At 33.5% G+C, this 21,640-nt stretch overlaps 1 protein-coding gene across 1 annotated transcript in view; it reads left to right on the top strand.

Moving 5' to 3' along the window:
• Positions 1-21,640, top strand: part of LOC115425577 (ATP-binding cassette sub-family A member 2-like) — a 160,873-nt gene that overhangs the window by 79,684 nt on the left and 59,549 nt on the right. The window contains exons 2-4 of the mRNA XM_030143207.1: positions 1,835-1,928; positions 14,606-14,717; positions 19,301-19,490. Coding sequence (XP_029999067.1) covers positions 1,835-1,928; positions 14,606-14,717; positions 19,301-19,490 — 396 coding nt within the window. The remainder of the gene's footprint in view (positions 1-1,834; positions 1,929-14,605; positions 14,718-19,300; positions 19,491-21,640) is intronic.

Genomic DNA, 21,640 nt, shown 5'->3' with positions numbered 1-21,640 from the left:
ATAATAACCTTAAGCATATCTATACTATATACCATAATATGACTGATACTTATTATTAAATAATTTGGTTTCTGGCTTTATATTATTATGAACAAATATAATGATGATATAAACACACATACAATAACACATACTGTATATGTAAAAATACATATTCATACACATATCTATACACATAATTATTTACACATTTACACATATATTACACATAATTTTCTCTTTTCCTGACATCATCTCATTGGAATAAATGCCCAGATACAATGATACCTAGTGTAGTGATACCTTTACATTTTTCACAAATACAGACAATATTTGGGTTATTATCTACTGTGTTTTGGACAGATGAGATTTTAGACATTTAGACCCAAAATGTCCATGAAATCCTAACTTTTAATTCACAAAAGATATTTTCACATGTTAAACCCTTATTGATGGTTCTGTTGTATCTGTTGCAGATAAATTTAACAGAAATCACAGTGCATATTTATTCAGTCGTACATTTTCACTTGGCTGCAATTTTCCTGTGATATCAGAAACTGCTAGCAAAAACATTACATAATGCCATACTGCTGCCATATAAATGTAAGAGATTGTGTTCATTCCACTGTTAATCAGCAACTGAAAAGACCATGAATCATAAAAATCTGAGGGATGTCATGTAACATACCAAAGTAAAACAACATATTTTAAAGCTAATATTAGCGTTGAACCACCTCCTAGCTAGCATCATTTCTCATTGTACCACATGGTCAGTAAATGTGTAAAATAACTTAAAAAGTGTATTTCAAGTATGTGGTCATATGTAAAGACCACACAACAGATATTTCCAAATTATTTTACACCTTTACTACTGTATTATGGCAGTAATGTTAGCTAAGATGCGGTTTAATGCTAATGTTAGCTGTTGGCTAATGCAGTTTAATGGTCTGATATCCCTCCAAATTTTTATTAATCTAGTGAAGTGACAGAAATTTGTCAGATTTTCTTTTTTTTTTATAACTTGAATACAGCGATATGACTTTATCATTTCCATTCACACTATAAACATAACAGTAGAGTATGTATTTGATGTAGTAAAAAGTCAGAACAACAGTGTGAAAACAGATTATTCATTTAATATCTGAATTTAATGTTTATTCTTGCTCTATATGCTACACTGCAGTTTCATGTTCGGATTTCTGTACATTTCAACAACTATGCCTTGTCGTATAGTTTTTTTTTTTATTCAACTATTATTTATTTCAAATCTGTCCTGCAATTTTTATTTAAAGACCCAAAACACCAAGAGAAATTACATTTTAATTTTTTTTTTTCAGTATTAAAAACCTCAGATGTCTGTTTTTTCTTCTGTTGGTGTATAGGTAATCTATTGTTAGACTTATACTAGGACAGATAAACACAGTTAAATCACTAATTAGAATTATTCATGTGACATTTAATCATCAACTCAAATTTCATTGTGAGCACTGGAACGAAACACATTTGCAAACAGTGCAAGATGTGCATTAAATCCCTGTTTTAAAATTAATTCCTCTTGAGAAAGGCTTTTGGCAGTGGCAGCTATGAGCTAATGCTGCATGTTTAGCAGGCTGGACATCATTCACACGGCCTCCCTGATGTATAGGGATCGATATGTGACAGTAGGCAAACTCAATCTGTTCCACAGTGTGATCCACGAGCACTGAGATGGGAAGTGACAAGGAGAGTTTGGTGCTAAAGAAGCATGACCCAGGTGAAATCCTGTGGAATTACACAAGTGGAAACTCCACTTGACTTTGGACGAGTTTTGTTGGAAATACAGAACTGATAATGTGTCTTCCTTTTTTTTCTCCAGTGGGTGCTGGCCTTTGAGATCTTCATCCCACTGGTCCTCTTCTTCATCCTCCTGGGGCTGAGGCAGAAGAAACCAGCTATTCCTGTCAAGGAAGGTAGGTGGTCCTAGTGGTCTGTAGTGTCACAGGATAGAAGGGTTTTATTACGTCCGCCAGGAGTATTGTGGTCACTTTGTTTTGTGTGTTTCCCAGAGAGCAAAATCATTATGGCTTAAATCTGGCCCAAAACTGGCATGCCATTTTGGCAAAGTTCTGGGCGGATGTATGGCCCCAAAATAGGCAAGCCAAAATCAAACCAGAAGGAAGCCTAAATTCACCCAAAACTAATTGTGGACTTCCAAATATAGCCATAATTGTCCCAGAAAAGCCCCCAAATCCCCATAATCTAGCCAAAAAGTAGCCAAAACTGACCCAAAGAGAGGCCAAAAGGAGGCCAAAATTCACCCAAAATTTGTGTTGATCATGCTTTTAAAATGAAGTTTACTCAGTTCTGGTTGTACCCAGTTTACTCAGTTCTGGTTGTAGTTAGTTACCATTATAATTGTCTCCATGGTTGTTGCTGTTTGTATTGTTGATACTTTCTTGTGAGGGTCTTTGCCACCTTTCTCTCTTGTTCTCTCCCTTTTCTTCTACCCCCCCACCCCCCATGTCAGGTCCGGCATCGAAATGTGGTTCAACAAAACTCATAATAAACACAGTAGAATATCCAAGGGCGCTTCATATACTTTATGAAGTTACCCTTGGCAAAGCAAATTTGTTCAGCACCAAAAGGAACCAGAGTGCTGTTAGAATGCTGGACAAGACAAGTAGAAAAAAAAAAAAAAAAAAAAGTAGTGTGAGGTACTCCCTGGTAAAATGTCCAAATAAAAGAGGATACACAAGCAAAGGTGTCAGAAAAATGGGCAATGATGACTGGGAGTACAGTTGGTGTCGGCTGCTGCCTTATCGGTACAGACAGCTGCCTGTCAGCCAGCTGAGCCCATAAAAGAAAAGAAAAAAAAAAAAAATGAAGTGGGGTTTTCTTCTGGGTAGAAATTCCCGCTCTTTGCACAGTGTTTTGGCTTTACAGAAATATGCCAAAACACAACCAAAAACATCCATTTACGGAATAAGATGTTGTCGCTCTTTAGTCAATCTTCTGGTTTGCCATAAACATGCCATACCATCCCTATACTTGATCCCGCTCTTTGCCCAGTCTTTTGGTTAACCACACATATGCCAGAACTCAGCCATATATTGCTGGTGCCTATTATCTATTGTGGATAACCTTAATCATACCACAGTTAAGCCTAAAGGTTTTCATAATGCCAAAAGAAAGACAAAAATTCCAAATGTATGCCATGATACTGCCAAAATATTTGCTATCTGGGTTGTTTGTTTGCAAGTTTGTTTGTTTTTTAGCAACTTTACAAGAAAACTATTGCAACCATCTTTACCAAATTTTCCCCACAGATAGGCCTAGGTCCTGGGACCAACCCATTAAATTTTGGGCCAAGTAGGCCAAAGTTCAAGGTCACAGCAAGGTCACAACATCTACAATTTTCCTACCTCTCATCATTGAGCAATTTTCGAAAATTCATAAAAAATTCAAAACCACTCCGATTAGCCTCCAATTTGATCCACCCGCAGCTTAGAACAATATCTTGTATCTGGCACAAAATTGTCCACATCCACTGTGGAATGTGGACTCTGTGGACATTTACATTTAACATTGAAAATCCCATTTACCACACATTTAAAATTAGAACTCAACAAATATTGATTGGAATTGAATCTAATTTGACAGACACATGACTGGTACCAAGCTTCAACTTTTTCTGCTGTATGGAACAACGTGGAAACTGTTTAATTTAAAAAGAAATAGTCGATCCACACATGCACACTATTCTTGATCCCACTATTGTGATTTGTATGTATTGCCAGATTCTTGCCAGTACACACCCTAATAAGAATTAGCAAACCTGCTTTAAAAATGAATTAAAACTAACTGAATTAGAGAATAAAAAGTCCAAACTAAGTAAAACTAAACTATAATGAAAAACCCAAAACTATTATAACCTTGGTTGGTTCCGCACCCAACATTATTGTTATTTGGGTAAAAATGTATTATTTTTATTATAGGTTTTAGGGATGCACCGATACCGATACAGGTATTGGCATCGGCTCCGATACTCAGTGTGTGTACTTGTACTCGTACTCGTAAAATAATCCGATACAAATGCTCCGATACCACTTATGGCTGTGTGACATTCACAGTTCAGTGCAGCAGGTACGAGGAGGAGGAACAATGTGTGTGGAGTGTGAAGAGTGTGGAGATTTTTCAAAATAAGTGACGGTGATAAAAGTAACGCTGACTGACAGTAACGTTACAGACAGATACAGACGCAGCGTTCTGTCCGTCCTCTGCGTACATTCCATCCATTTTCCAGGCGCAGATGCGTAAACAGAATGAGAATACTAGAGATGTACGGAGCGTGCGGACACCACCAACAGAAGTGAAAACGAAACTTATCACTCATTCTCTTTTCTCTTCCTGCTGAAGCTAAACTTTTAAACCTTACCAGTGAAAACGCTGCAATATTAGTATCACATTAGTGTTACCTCTGTCGTCTCCATGTTTGTTTTACTGACTTTCTTCTCCTTCTTCTCAAAAAACTTTCCTCTTCTTCGTGGTATTTGTCCAGTATGGTTAATTCAGAGCGGCGCCCCCTGGTGGATTAATTGACAAACGCTCATTCCAACACATTAAATGTCAGTAGCAGCACTTTGTTCCAGTCAGACTAATGACAACGACAATAAAGCAATTTACAAAAGGAACTAACAACTGGAATGGGATTATTAAGTACTCGTATCGGTACTGGGTATCGGCAAGTACTCAAATGTAAGACTACTCGTACTCATACTCGGTCTGGAAAAAAGTGTATTGGTGCATCCCTAATAGGTTTTTATTTTCCCGGTCCGACCCACGTGAGGTGATATTGGACTGAATGTGGCCCCTGAACTAAAAGGACTCTGACACATCTGTTTTAATGGGGGTGTGTTTTGGAACATGGTGAACCTGGTGAGGAGCAGGTTCATCAGTGTAAGAAGTGATTACACTCTGATGGTGATTAATGACACTGTAATGACGCCAAAAGCTCTGAATTAAATTAAGAGGATTATCCTGCAAAAGACTAAATGAGTGAGCGCGTGTTGGAGCTGGAGCTGTTCAGGTACAACGGCGTCCTCTGTCCTTCTTCACACATTAGCATTGTGTTGTTTTAAATATAGAACGTGAACTCAACTGCTGACTCATGTTGACCCAGATCTGCCTGCAGTCATAAAGACATTACACACCTCTGTGGAGCCCCGTCGCACATTTCAACCAGGCAAACGCATATTTTACTGCAGATCGAAATATGAACTATATGGACAAAAGTATGTGGACACGTTGAATTCAGGTGTTTCTGTTCTAACAGGGGTCTGGGATACAAAACAATAATGACTAATGTTATAATAGTTTTATATTGGGATAAATATCATTGCATTGGTTAGTTTGGTTTAATTGTTATCTTTGTTTTCAAAATGCCTCAGAGATGGTTTTCACTTAATTTGTCTCAACATTGCTCTTGTCTTTTTGTTGTTTTTTTTAAATCCATGACAATGATTTTAAATAAGATAATTCTTATGTACCTGAATCTTATTTCTTATCTTATCTTATCTTAGCTCATCTTAGCTCATCTTAGCTCATCTTATCTTAGCTTATCTTATCTTAAGTATCTTTTATTACCTTAACTTATCTTATCTTATTTTACCTTACCTTAATTTACCTTACCTTATCTTATCTTTCTTATCTTTATCTTCTTACCTTTTATCTTAACTTTTCTTATCTTATCTTACCTTACCTTACCTTAACTTATCTTTGATATCTTACTTTACCTGACTTTACTTTACTTTATCTTATCTTAACTTAACCTAACTTAACTTAACTTCTTTTATCTTACCTTATTTTATCTTATCTTACCTTACCTTATCTTATTATATTTTATCTTATCCTACCTTACCTTAACTTATCTTATCTTATTTTACCTTATCTTATCTTACCTTACCTTATTTTATCTTATCTTGTCTAATCTTATCTTGTCTTATCTTATCTTATCTTACTTTACCTTACTTTAATTTATCTTAACTTAACTTAACCTAACTTAACGTATCTTAAATTTCTAAAATATTTTTGTCCTCTAACTGTAAATAGTTTTATATTGAGATAAATATCATTGCATTACATTGGTTAGTTGCAATCATGTACTTTCTTCACATCACTTAGGAAGAAAAATCTCCCATTAAATCAGTGTTTTTCAACCTTGGGGTCGTGACCCCATGTTGGGTCGCCTGGAATTCAAATGGGGTCATCTGAATTTCTAGTAATTGATTAAAAAACAAAACAAAGCGTGATAATACATTTTTTTTAATGATTCAATATATATTTCATTTTACTTAAAACACCACAAACTTTTCTTAATAGAAGTCAAGTTCAAATAAAATGCAGGATATAATATGTGAGAGGGCATATTTTGATTGATCTGATCATGTGACCACGTGCGTCACTATGCTTCAACCTGCCCGGACACAGTCGTAGTCAGAAAAAAACGGACCGAACAGACAATGGAAAGATTTCTTTGCCCGCCTGGCCCTTCTAAGACATCTATAAGAGAAATTATCTCTGTTTTGAATGTCTGGGGTCGCCAGAAATATGTGATGTTAAAATGGGGTCAAGAGCCAAAATGGGTCGGGAACCACTGCATTAAACTTTAAGGAATATTGACGTTTATGAAGTATATGGACAAAAATATTGGGACACAGCTGTAAGATGTCCTGTTCATGCCGATGTAAGATAAAAACATCAATTTCCTTAAAGTTTAATGGGACATTTTTCTTCCTCAGTGAGATGTGAAGAAAGTAGATGGTTAGTTGTAGTAGAAAATTATTATTTACAGTCAGAGCAGGAAAAATATTTTAGAAATTGAGAGGTAGAACATGTAAAATCATAGTCATTGTTGGAAAAAAAAAAATCAGTGTTGAGGGAATTTTTGAGGTACGGAAGCGTATTGCATTCACACAAAAAGTAAATTCAGCTCTGTTTTTCCAAATTAATAAGATAATTGTCTTGTAATTACGAGAAAAAATAAGTAAAAAAAAAATTTGGCTCTGTTTTTCTGAATTAACGAGATAATTATCTCATAAAAACAGAGCCTAATTTTAATTTTTTTCAGAAAATAGTATCTCATTAATTCAGAAAAACAGCCAGATTTATTTTTTAGTGTGAATGCAATACGCTTCCGTACTGAGGCATTTTGAAAGCAAAGATAACAATTTAAATCAATCTAACCAATGCAGTGATATTTATCCCAATGTAAAGCTATATTAAAAACTCTGTTAGTCATTATAGTTTTGTAGAAAAGAAACACCTGAATTCAATGTGTCCTCATACTTTTGTCCATATAGTGAATGCGATTTGCCTCCTAGTTTTTGTGTCTTTAGTTGTATTTGTGTTTCAGTTACTTATTTTAATGCGTTTTGTCTTTCGTTTCACATCTGTCTTGCTCATCCTGTTCTTCGTTTCAATCTGTTTTTTCTTCCTGTTTTGTTTTGTTTGTTTTTTTTCCCTTTGCATGCTGTATGTTCTCTACATGTTGGATGGACCAGTATGTAAGTGTCATCATCACGGTTTAATCAGGATGTGTTATCCTGTGTTGGGGTTGTGGTTCTGTGTGTTTGTGTGTGTGTTTGTGTGGTTGTGTGTGTGTGTTTGTGTATCCCTGATCCACACCATGACACTAAAGGCCCAGACTGGACATTTGGCTCAATCAGGGAGTGATAAAACCTTGTTGAAATATACAGTACTGTCCAAAAGTCTTATTCCATATTTATCTTTATTGGTTTTTTTGGGGTTGAAATGATCTTATGTATTTGTTTCTCATTCTTTTTTCTTCACATACAACAAGAAAATACAGGAAACGTGTACCTGTACTAATTTGATCTCACTCTAAAATACAATCCTCCACCTTCACCGTCTTCAGATGTCTCATTTTTAAGGTAAATAAGTTAATTAACCCTTTCATGCAGGAATCATGAGAACCTTAGTCAAAACATTTTTGAGTGATTTTATTCCTCTTGAGGCATGACAAAAATGTAATTGAATTTTTTTCTAACTTTTTTAAATGGAGTTACAAAAATGTCCACTCAGCTGGATACCATGCGTTTAATTTTTGAAGCAAAGAAACATGTATTTAAAAGCCATCATCAGAAAGAAAGGTAAGATAAGATAGGATATGCTTTATTGATCCATCAAGGAGGAAATTCAAGCATGTACAGCAGTGCAAGACAGTATGTGTCAATACAATAGAAAAATAAAAGATAAAAATATAAACAATAAACAAGTTTGTTAAAGTGGCTAAAGTGACAAAAAATAGCAATTATAGTAATAATGATAAACTGATATACTGTGTGAAAACTATGATATAAAAACATTTTTCATGCCGCTAATCAGATGTTTTCTCACATTTTAGCATACTCTAATACTAGTTATTACTCACTTCATGGTGATAATATGCAAAAAAAAAACAAAAAAACTTTGTTTAAAAAACTATTAAATGCAGTTAATTACAATTTACACTCAACATGTCACTGCAGGTCAAGTTTATCAAGAACAGCAAAGTTACAGTAATGGTATGAATTGCAGTGTTTGGGATGATGCATAAGCGTCCACTGTGTTGGCTGATGTGGAACTAAAACAACAAAACCATGAATATACAAGAGAACAGCTGGAGAAGAACTGTCCACCGTAGTGACCACTATGCATGAAAGGGTTAAATCTTTTTTTTTTTTTTACCGCACCCCCCTAAGGGGAGGTAAGGGGTATTGTTTTTGGTTCAGTTTGTTTATTTGTTAACACTCTAGCAGCAAAACTATTGGTTGAATTCATACCAAATTGGGTTTGTAGATTGCCAGTGACCCAGAATAGATGTACATTTTGGGAAAAGTAGGTCAAGGTAATTAATTTTTAAAGTCTTATTTTTTTCCGTTTACTTATAATGGGTGAAATTTCCCATGTCTATAAAAACATAAAGTTTGTTTCAATTTCCTTCAGACTTGTCACATATATTGAGACAATTGATATGCTGACATCCGCGCACATAGACGTGATGACATCAGCTGGATCGATGCCAAAATAAGCTACAATACGTGTGAGGGGCGGAGCTTGTTGTGCCTGGCACCACTTTTTTTTACATTCTCTTTTATAGTTTTTTTTTATAATTGCTATTTTCTTTCTAATTGTATTAACCCTTAGATGCATAATTGGGTCAAAAATGACCCAGTGAGGTAGTTGTCATGTACAATATCTTCGTACTGAAAAGTTGTTATTATTTAGTATTCCAGGTATTCCTCAAAAACGTTATTGAAATCACACCAATCAATTTTTTTTTACTCGCCTTTTATAGATTTTATGAACTTGTAGTTTTTGTGTTACTATCCAAACCTTCCATGTGTGGGTCAAAATGACCGCATTCATTTACAGTGGAATTACATCTGAACCTTTGATTCATTTACAGCAAAACCAAAGGACTCACTCACTCATTAAATGGATGTTGACTTTGTTCTGTTGTTGTCATATACACTGCAAACAAAAAGTAAAGGATATTTTTAATTTTTGGGCTGTTTTTTTCATTTGGGATTCTTGTACAGGGCTTTTTACTTTTTTTTGTGTGTGAATTGAAACATTTTTTTAATAACCAGACATAGTTTAATTTACAAATGGCAAAAATGACAAAAAAAGACAAAAAAAGAAAAGAAAAATCCTTAACTTTTTTTTTGTAGTGTATATTATATAGCCTACTTTATATACTTTGCTTTTCAAATTTTCAAAATATTTTAAAAACATTTTTAAATTTTTAAAAAACAAGAACTATTTCAAACATGAAATCATTGTTTTGTGGACCAAATTATAATACAAATAGTTATTTGTAACATGGCAAAATGACTCAAGTGGCATAAAAACACATTGATTTTAACACTGATTATTTTTAACCCACTTATGGAAGAGTGGAGGGTCCAGACACTTGTGCATCTAAGGCTTAAAATTTCTTTAAAAGGATTTTTGGGTGGTTTTTGGGGCTGGAATGGATTAATTATATTTCAATTTATTTTGATTGGGAACATTGATTTGTAAAATGAATAAATCACTAAACAAGCTTCATTCATGGAACAAATTAATCTTGTACTGTGAGGTTCTATGGTATAAAACCTGTGAATTTGTGTCCTACTATGATCCTGATCAGTGTCATGATCTGGAACAGGGATCTGGTTTTACTGTGTCCCACATAATCAACGACACTTCCCCTTGAAAATGTGTGAAACCAGCTAATCTACACCTAATGTGCTGCTGAACTATACAGGACCTGTCTACGCCTCATTTGACCCACATTTGTCCCACATTTGACCCACATTTGTCCCACATTTGACCCACATTTGTCCTGGAGCCCATCTTTGTATGTCGTGTTGTGTGGGTGTAGACATTATTGTGTGTCAGAGTGTGTGTTGGGTTTGGGACTGCCGTTCTCGTTCATGCAGCAGGTTCTGTACTTAAAACTGCCTCTCAATAATTCATGTTTAATTGAAGAATGGATTCTGACCCGTGTTTAACACCTTAACCTCTGACCTTTATCCTCAGCTCACCGCTCAGAGGACACATGGCAATGAACCGAATGCACGGACCTGAACGAGTCTGTGTTCAGCAGACGTTTTAGCCTCGGCTTCAGCGTCGTTAGCAATTTCTTCAAACATCTCATGAAACTACTGGTCGAATTCATTTGAAATTTTATATAGATCTTGAGTTTGTTCACGGTTTTGAGAAATTAAGATTTTTGTATTTTGACAAATTTTTTGAAATATTAAAAATTTGCCTTTACTTATAATGGTTCATAATTTGATGGCTTATAAATGGAAGTGGTCACTGATATTAACATAGTTCCTGTTGATCACTGATAGGAAGTCATATATGGACTTTCATTTGAGTCCACGACCTCTGACCTTGGTGACCTTGAAGGGTCAACCCAAGGTCACCAAGGTCAACATTTCAACTATCTTCTTCTCTGTCAAACTCACTGGTTGGATTCATTTCAAATTTTAAATGTATCTTTCTGGTGACAATGTTGGCAAAGTTTGTTCATGCTTTTGATAAATTTAGATTTTTGCATTTTGATTTTTTTTTTTAAATATTAAAAATATGTCTTTATTTATAATGGTGCATATTTTGATGTTTTATAACATGTAAATGGTTACAGATATGATATAGTCACGACTGAGCGCTGATAAAAGTCATATAAGGACTTTCATTTGGGTCCATGACCTTTGATCTTGAGTGACCTTGAAGGGTCAAACCCAAGGTCACCAGTGTCTAGATTTCAAAAATCGTCTTCTCTGTTGAAATTACTGGTCAGATTCATTTCAAATTTTATATGTATCTTGCTTAGACAATGTTTACAGTATGTTCACAAATTTTGAGAAATTTAGATTTTTGCATTTTTGACAAATTTTTGAAATATTAAAAATTTGCCTTTACTTATAATTGTCCATATTCTGATGGTTTATGACATGTAAATGGTCACAGATATTAATATAGTTACTATGGAGCACTTATAGGAAGTCATATATAGACTTTCATTTCATTCATGACCTTTGACCTTGAGTGACCTTGAAGGGTCAACCCAAGGTCACCAATGTCTACATTTCAACAAACTTCTTTTCTGTCAAAATCACTGGTTGGATTCATTTCAAATTTTATATGTATCTTTCTTGGGACAATGTTTACAGTGTGTTCACAAATTTTGAGTAATTAAGATTTTTGCATTTTTGACAAATTTTTTAAATATTAAAAATTGCCTTTACTTATAATGGTTCATAATTTAATGTCTTATAAATGGAAGTGGTCACTGATATTAGCATAGTTCCTATTGAGCACTGATAGAAGTCATATATGGACTTGGATTAAACTAGTTGAATTACATTACATTAGTTCTCCCCCAGTGAAGGTACCACTCCTTTTTTTTTCTCTCTCTCTCTTCTTTTTTTCTGGCCTGTCACCACCCCCCTCATCGGAGGACAACTTTATTTTAAATTTAAATTATTTACAAACAGTGATTACTCCCAACTGGCCCATATACTGTGATAGCCCTAATATTGTGAGGTAATCAGTGAACAGATAATATCGTGAACAAAAACTGATTGGACAAAATTGGACCGATTGTATAGACGGACATGGACGAATGGGCAGAGTACCGCTCACTTCTATTGGTAGGCTGATCTCCTGCATCCAGACCACAGGACTCTAACATAAAACAGAACCTGACAACCTCACACATTCAACTTGTTATTGATTCTTAATGGAACATGCTGGTGACGTACAGGGCCATCGGTCCTATCTTTGACAATAACACCCGTCTCGATTAGGATTAGAAGACCGTGCGTTCTTGACATTTACCAGTGTGTTCAGTCCTCCTGGAGTTTAACAGCAGGAGTTTAAGCGCTGGCAAGTTATCGGTTCATGAGCCTTTTCTTTCATTTGACTTAATTGGAGAACTTCAAAAGTTGCTGAGAAGGAGAAGCGATAGGAAGAGGATGTGAACAGATACCAGTCTGTTAAGGCGTAAACAAGGAGCCGCTGCATGTGAAATTATGCAAATAGCAGAGTTTAATTATGTTTTTATACAACAAATTAACATAATAAGACACACATTCGGTGCAGACAGTTGAGCTCATGTTGTAATAACTGTGGTGATGTTCCATGTTTATATCGCTAACACTGTGTAGTTTCTGAGTCGTCCAATGAAAAAGTTGCTTCTAAACAAGAAAAATTAGAACTTTTGGCAAAACTTCGATCAGTCTTTTCCTCTAAATATCAACAGAAAGAATATGAAAACACACATTTGTACACAATTTCGGGTAATTATGGTAGTAATAATCATGTGAAATTATAGATATTTAATTGAAAAACACAGTGTTTTCTTGCCGTGCTTTAGGTTTTCCACAGAGGGGAAATTGCTCTAATAGCCGCTAAGCTTATGAGCAATCACAGTTTTTGCTCAATTAATATAAATCTTTGATTAAGCAGGACCTACAAATTCACTGAATTGCAAAACAGGACCTTGTCTTTGTAGAAATCTGTGGAAAACTGTAAATATGAGTATGAACAAACATGGATGTAAACTATAGACGGACCAGTGGCTGGAATTCTAGTTCACAAACTACAGTTACTAAAACAAATCACTTATGCATCAAAGACGATTATAAATAGAATAGAATAGAATAGAATAGAATGAAGGAATGAATGAATGAATGAATTAAATCTTTATTTTGAACATGTAGACAGTGAAGTCAAACAAAATCAACCACAAAGTATAAGTACTGGTAGATAAATGATTGATAAGCAAACAAACAACAAAATAAAGAAGTAAATAATAATAATAATAATAAATAATAATATAATAATAATAAAACAAATGAAATGAAATTATACATGCTCGAAAAGGAGTAGGAAGAAGCAAAAACTCATGTATTCCTTCCCCCAATTTCTATGCCTTCTGATCATTATGTAGCAATTATTATTTTTGTATGAATATAATAATAATTAAAAAATAATAATAATAATGGTATGACAATATCACACCTTTTTCCTATATACACTAATATGATAATACCCATTTACAACTTTTCCTACCAAATATTAACACCAGATATTATAAAAACTGAAAAGAACAAAAAAAAAGAAAAGAAACAAAAAAAAAACAAACAAAAACACATATGCATACATAATATAAATACATAACATTCTATAGTGTCCTATATAGTAATAATTATTCATAAATCCATATTTTAACTAGATATTTTCAGCACATAGGTGGCAAATAGAATAGAATAGTGCTACTCCAGTCAGTGCAAAGAATATGAATTAAAAAAAAACAAAACAATACTTCAGAGAACAATAAAGAAATACAACATTTTACAAAAGTAACATAAAAATAGAGCTAAAAGTTGAATAAAAAATAGAAAATAGATGTACAATATGAATAGACAGTATAGGACAGTATGTATATCAGAACTCAAGTCTATATAAAAATAGTGCATTTATCTTTTGATAAATATTGAATAATTTTAAATTGTTATTGCAGAATGGAAGTTTATCGCGTGACTAATTGCACATAATCCACATTTTGCAGGGTCATTGTACATTATTGGAAGTGATTGTGTGAGGATTCATAAAATCACTTTCTTTTTTTGTTTTTCCAGGTATGATTAATGTGGATAAATGGAAGGGATAAAGATAGGGTAGGACAGTAGTAAGTGTCTTTTGTGGGTGGATGTTCAGGACCCACAGTCGCAGACAGGTAACCATGGAAACGAGGGACTATTACCAGATGAAGTTTGTCTTTTTCCCTCCGGTGGAAAAAGCTTGTCCTGCAAAAACGGTGAAAGGCCTGTGCGTTCGGCGTTGCCATGTGGGATCCTCTGCCGTGCTGCCATCTTTTCTCCTTTTTTCCAACTCTAACAGTGAATCCCCTCTTTCTTTGTCATCCTCATCATCCCATTCGATCCTCTGCGTTTCCTCTCAATGACAAACCCTGTGCCTGTCACATCCTTCCCCCTTCGTCTGCCCGGTACTCTTGCCTCTGTGGTTTTTTTTTTTTTTCCTGTTTGTCCGTCCTCCCTCCTGCCGTTCTGTCGTCCCTCGTGTCCAGCTTTTTACAGCGCTGCCCCCCTCACCTCCGCTGGCATCATTCCTATCATGCAGTCATTGTGCCCCGACGGACAGAGGGATGAGTTTGGGTTCCTGCAGTACAAGAACTCAACGTAAGTATAGTGGTTTACCTTTCCTGTGTTCAGCTTGTTTACAGCCCAAACCTAATGTGCCTTCCACAGGTAACATCTATATGTCTTGTAGAATACCTGGTTAACTGGTGAAGCCACTGCACTAACCATTTATTTTCAGTGTACTCAAAAGACAATAAATATAGGCATTGTTATGACTTGTTCATACTTGAAATATATATAGAAAGGAAAAAAAACCCTTCTGTACATACACTACAAACAAAAAGTTAAGGATATTTCTTTTTTTTTTTGTCATTTTTTTGTCATTTTTTGCCATTTGTTAATAAAACTATGTCTGGTCATTAAAAAAATGTGTTTCAATTCACACACAAAAAAGTAAAAAGTGCTGTGCAAGAATCCCAACTGAAAAAAAGTAGCCCAAAAATTAAAAATATTCTTGTTTCAGATATTTTATTTCGAAGCATCATCACAGTTACAGATATGAAATCCCCCGATTGGCACACCATGCTTCATTTTTAATATCAACACAACACAACAAACACACATTCAGAAAATAAATGGCATTGATAGAGTGAGAAAAGGAGAAGAAGAGAAGAAGGAAAAAGAAAAAAAAACTACAAAAATTAAAAATATTCTTAACTTTTTTGTTTGTAGTGTACTTTACATTTATTTCATCTGTATTTCTGCAGTGCTAACCGGTGCACCACTGTGTCACAATTGATTGATTGATGTATTTATTTTGAATATGAATGTCAAAAAAGAAGAAAAATAAATAAACAAACAAAACATTTAAACGTAAGACATAAGGCATATAATGCATATTCGAAAAGCAGTGGGAAGAAGTATAACTTATAAACTCCCACCCCTTATCCTTAAATAATTCATTACAATAATAAGCTTCCTAGTCTAAATGTATCTATACTTTAATGCAGTGGTTCCCAACCTTTTTTTTGTTGTGACCCTATTTTTACATTGCAAATTTCTGGCGACCCCACATTCAAAACAGACATTTTTTTTTTGCTAAAATTAATTTGTTTTTGATCATGTGATAGTTTGCTTTACTATGTTACAAATAAACCAGGTTGATGGTTTATGGGCTTGTGTTATTATATTATTGTCTGTTTCTCTGTACGACTGTTTTGTTTTTATCCTGGTATGTCTGACATTTTACTTATTTTATTTTAAGTTTTATTCACATTTTATTCTAAACTGTGAAGCACTTTGTGATTTTATCTGTGAAAAGTGCTATATAAATAAAATTTACTTACAAAAATCCAGCTGTGGATTTGAAACAAAATCCAACCTACACTGAGTAAAAATACAGTAGATTCTGAGACCACTACTACAACATTAACTTAATATCTTAACACTAATAGTCTTATTTAAACTTGTTTACCTAGACCAGTGCTTTTCAACCTTGGGGTCGGAACCCCATGTGGGGTCGCCTGGATTTCAAATGAGGTCGCCTGAAATTTCTAGTAACTGATAAAAATAAAAATTACTAATAAAAAATATATGGTGAGTTGACAGAGACAATCCCAGTACATAAAAGACAAACTGTGAGTCTGAAACTGCAGCACTGTGGTTCTGTTTATCTGTCAAATGTTCATTGTGGTCGGTTTCAGATGCTGCAGCTCTTTCATAATTCATAGTTTGAGTTCTGCTTGTTCAGTATTAATTGTCAGCCTTGGAAATCCAAACTGGACTGACTGTACATATCCTGACCTAGGAAAATCCAATTCTCCCTTTGTGCAGTAATCTACACCTGGCTTTTCTGCCTCTGTCCATAATAATATACATTACATAGACTAAATGTCCTCTAAAATTAACGTTTATTTGCAACATAGTGTAGCAAACTATTACATGATCAAAAACAAATTAATTTTAGCAAAAAAAATGTCTGGGGTCGCCAGAAATTTGTGATGTTAAAATGGGGTCACGACAAAAAAAGGTTGAACCACTGACTTTGACTAAATATTCTGTTTTTAGCTTCATGTAATTTTCAATCTAATATTCTGCAGATTATTATAATACATAATATTATACACATAATATATATATATATATATATATAATATATATATATATATATATATATATATATATATATATATATATATATGTTGTGTATCCTCCTGCACTTCTCTATAATATTATAGCATTTCTACTTCTATTTTGTTCAGAATTTCAATACTTTTGGCACTTTTGACCTGCTTTGTGCTCACTGAGGTTTCTGTCAAAGTTTCTGTTTTGTAATTTCTCACCACAAATGTACTTAAATTAGAAACACTCTCAATATCGACTTCTTATTCTCCTTTTTCTTTCCTTTTTTTTTTACACACTTAAGAATCATTTATGCGCACCATGCTATCTTTGAGGTTAACCTTTTTTTTTTTCTTTTTTTTTTTTAATTTCTGTGCAGTTCTGCATCATATGCAAACAAAGCAGTATGATTTATTTTTCATACTGCATGAATATCAATTGTGAATTTATTATCTTATACATGAGGAAAACCTTCATATGTTCACATTTACTGCCCTCAAACTACACATAATGTCTTCCGATTTCTCAGTAATATTTGTCTCTTGGTAACTGTACTTCTGCATGGTCGTTGCTAAATATAAATAGATGAAATGACTGCACTCCGGTCTAAAACACACCTACATGCAGCAGGTCTAATCAAAGGGAACAGGGCTTTTAGACCGACAGAGTGAACAGAGAGGAGGGAACCTGCGTCACCTGTAATTGCATTAAATGAGCATTTAATGATTCCCTGCCGACCCCCGTGACTTACAGTCATATGCTCTCATTCCACTTTTATGTCTAATCCACAAAGAGTTTAGAGAGTGGATTCAACCCTTAAAGACCCGAACCTCCACCGGTGACCGAAAGTATCTACGGATCTAAACTGTTTAATACCTGTTGATCCATTAATTGTATCAATACATGTAAATAATTGGTGTAAAATACAGTTCTTCATCTTCTCACGGTCATCAGATATGACCCATTTGGACGTTCAGAGGCTCCGTAGTTACCGTGGAAACACCGTCATCTTCTACAACATTGATTCACCAGTAAACCCATGGAGTTGGATCAATGACAGTGGATGGACACACTGGGTTTATATTAAAGAATAAATAAAATGAACAAAAATGAATTAAAAAAAAATTACAAAATAATAAATAACCTGGAAAAAAAGAACAAGCAAAAAGTTAATTAGAATCAAGTCAAAAAGAATAAAATAAGCAACAAAATTAACAGAAACAGCCATGTGGTCAATAAAGTGAACAAGATTGATTCAATGAAATAAAAAATTTACAAAATAATAAATAATGTAAAAAAAAAAATAAGCCAAAAAAGCCTAAAATGAAGTAAAAAAAGAAAAAATTGAACAAAAATCAATAATAAATCAACAAATAATAAATAACTTGAACAATATAAGCTTGACGTTTATATATTAACAATATAATAATTAAACAAATATACATAAATAAGTGTGCGAAAATATTGTTGTGTTAAAAAATGTACATGTATTGCAATTCATGATGTTGTTTTTTAAATATTTTTGCCAGAGGAGACTACTTCTGAAATTTCCCCTTGTTGGACTAATAAAGGCATATCTTATCTTATCTTATCTTATCTTATCTTATCTTATCTTATCTTATCTTATCTTATCTTATCTTATTTTGTCTTATTTTATCTTGTTTATTTTATCATATCTTATTTTATTTTATCTTATCTTACTTTGACTTATTTTTTTTATCTTATTTTATTTTTCTTATCGTATTTTGTCTTATCTTATTTTGTCTTGTTTTATTTTTATCTTATTTTATTTTATCGTATCTTATTTTATCTGATCGTATTTTGTCTTATTTTATTTTATCTTATCTTATTTTATCTTATCTTATTTTGTATTATTTTATCTTATTTTATCTTATCTTGTTTAATCTTATTTTATCTTATCCATATTTTATTTTATCTTATTTTAGCTTATCTTTTTTATCTTAGCCTATCTCATTTTATCTTATCTTATTTTATTTTATTTTATCTTATCTTATCTTATCTTATCTTATTTTGTCTTATTTTATTTTATCTTGTTTAATCTTATTTTATATTATCCATATTTTATTTTATCTTATCTTATTTTGTTTTATCTTACCATATCTTATCTTGTTTCATCTTATCTTATCTTATTATCTTATCTTATCTTATCTTATCTTATCTTATCTTATCTTATCTTATCCATATTTTATCTTATCTTATTTTGTCTTATTTTATTTTATTTTATCTTATTTTATCTTTTCTTATCTTATCTTTTCTTATCTTATCTTATCTTATCCATATTTTATCTTATCTTATTTTGTCTTATTTTATTTTATCTTATTTTATCTTTTCTTATCTTATCTTATCTTATCTTATCTTATCTTATCTTATCTTATCTTATCTTATCTTATCTTATCTTATCTTATCCCTTACTTCTATTAAACTTGTCTTTTTGTCTGAGTTTCGTCTGTCGATTTCCCATCAGAAATGAGTAAAAAATGTTGTTGTTACCAGAACATCAGATTTAATTGTTAACATTTGTGTGTGAATGTGTCTGTCAGGGTCACCCAGCTGCTGGAGAGGATCAGCGAGGTGGTGGAACAGAACCGGCTGTTCACCTCGGACCGACCCGGTTTGGGCAAAGAGCTGGAGAACCTGCAGCAGCACCTGGAGAGTCTGAGCTCCGCCCCTTTACCTGCAGACCACGACTTCAACAGCAGCCAAGGTCTGACACAGCTCACATTCACCACTGTCTGGAGAGAGTTTGGACGGGGGGGGGGTTCTTTTTTCCGTCAGAGTATGTGCAGAGTTTTGCTGAAGATGCAGATAAATATAAAGCCAGAGGCCAATTAGATTAGAGTAGATTAGATTAGGGGAGGGGAGAACTGGCCTGGTTTCCCTCCATAAAAAAAACAACACCAAAGCACACCTCTAAGCTGTTCCAAAGCTGACTGACAAAACACCTTGAATCTCACTTTATAACTTAGTAACAGCGTGTACAGCGGGGGTGTCAGACGCATTTTCTTTCAGGTTCCAACATTTAGCCCAATTTGATCTGAAGTGAGTCGGACCAGTAAAATAATAGCATGATAACCTTAAAATAATGACAAATCCTAATTTTTCTGTTTGTTTTAGTGCAAAAAATACTTTAAATAAGAAAATATTGACATTTACAAGCTATCCAAACAAAGAAGATGTGAATAACCTGAAAAAGCTGAAATTTCTTAAGAAAAATAAGTGTAATTTTAACAATATTATGCCTCAACTTATCATTTATCGGCTAAAATTTGCTTAGAGGTCTTATTTATGTCTTTGTGCATAAGAAATCAATCTAAGTGAATCCCCAAAGGAACTTTGTGTTGGTAAATGCAAGTTATGCAAATTTACAGGATTTCAGTTCTGTTCAACATGTTGATGCTCATATGAACTATGTTTTCAGCTCAAAATGTCCAATTTCATCACAATTAATGCTATATTTCATGTCACAAATGGTCAAGTATATTTGAACTGAATTTACCTGAAAAACAAATATTCTATTCTTTTAGATTCCCCAGTTTTTCTTACCAGATTCTCTCCTACATATCACATGTTTTATTTTTACAGGTTCAATCTGGAGTATGGTGCTGATCCATCCTGCTTATGTTACGCCAATACATACATTAAGAATGTCACATGTCACTTTTTAAATCAACAGTTTTCTAATAATAAGCATTTTTATAAAGAAATAACAATTCTATATTGTTATTTCCTCTTTATTCTGATGATAAACTATACAATAAATAATTGTGATCCTAGTTTTTGCACTGGGATCATTAGTGTAAACGCTGACATGGCTGCAGAGCATCAGTATGATGGGATCCACAACAACCATGTCACATCCGTCCACTGACACATTTTGTGTTTTTGTGTCAGCTGTTATCGTTTTAGATCCACAATACTAACATTTATGAATAAGAGGAGAATTAGCAATAGTAAGTCTATAAGTTTATTACTAATAAAGTACTGGTACTGACCAGAGCATCATGGGTAATGTCACGTCCGTCCACCAGCAAAAGTTTTCACATACACGTGCTATTCCAAATCCAATATTTCCAAAAATATAACTTCCACTGTCAAATAATATCAGTAGTCTGTGCACAAATGGATTAGTATTATTTCAACACAGTTCTATGCATTTCTTACAACTTTTTTTTTTTTTTGACAAAAATGGCCACTCATTTGACCCCTTAAGGAAATTTTAGCTGTTATACATGTGCATTATGGATCCACAAAAACACGAAAACATTTAATAACAGGAGTATTATGGAAAATATGCGCTTAATTTCCTTTAACCTCCTCAGACCCAGGTATGGGTTTTCTGTCCACATTGTGGACAAAAGTTTCACAACTTTATACAAAAAAAAGAAAAGAAAACTGTCCACCACAAAGGACATTCCATAAAAATTTTTAAAACTGCATCTGAAAAAAACTGTTGCATCATGATGTTTCTAATATAGGCACTGATTTAATAAAAAACAAAAAAGCTGGTACTTTGCTGACATTTCCTGGGTCTTAGGAGGTTAAACGTTTCAGGTTCAATATTTTCATAATTGATATTATTTTTTGCACTAAAACACAGGTGTCAAACATGCGGCCCTGGGGCCAAAGGTTCCATTCCGGCCCGCAGGATGAAAGTGCAAAAATGAACCTAAACAGTCCAGGTTGTCCAAATCATTTTGGTTCAGGTTGCACATTCAGACCAATGTGATCTGCAGTAAAATAACAACACCAATAACCCATAAATAATGACAACGACAAATTTTCTTTGAGAAAAATTTAAGTGAAAAAAATAACATACACTGTGAAAATATTTACATTTACAAAACACTTTTTTCACAATAAAATGCAAATAAATACATAAA

The sequence above is a fragment of the Sphaeramia orbicularis genome, chromosome 9 (genome assembly GCF_902148855.1).
Source record: "Sphaeramia orbicularis chromosome 9, fSphaOr1.1, whole genome shotgun sequence".
Classification (NCBI taxonomy): domain Eukaryota; kingdom Metazoa; phylum Chordata; class Actinopteri; order Kurtiformes; family Apogonidae; genus Sphaeramia; species Sphaeramia orbicularis.
This window is presented reverse-complemented; position numbering and strand designations above follow the sequence as displayed.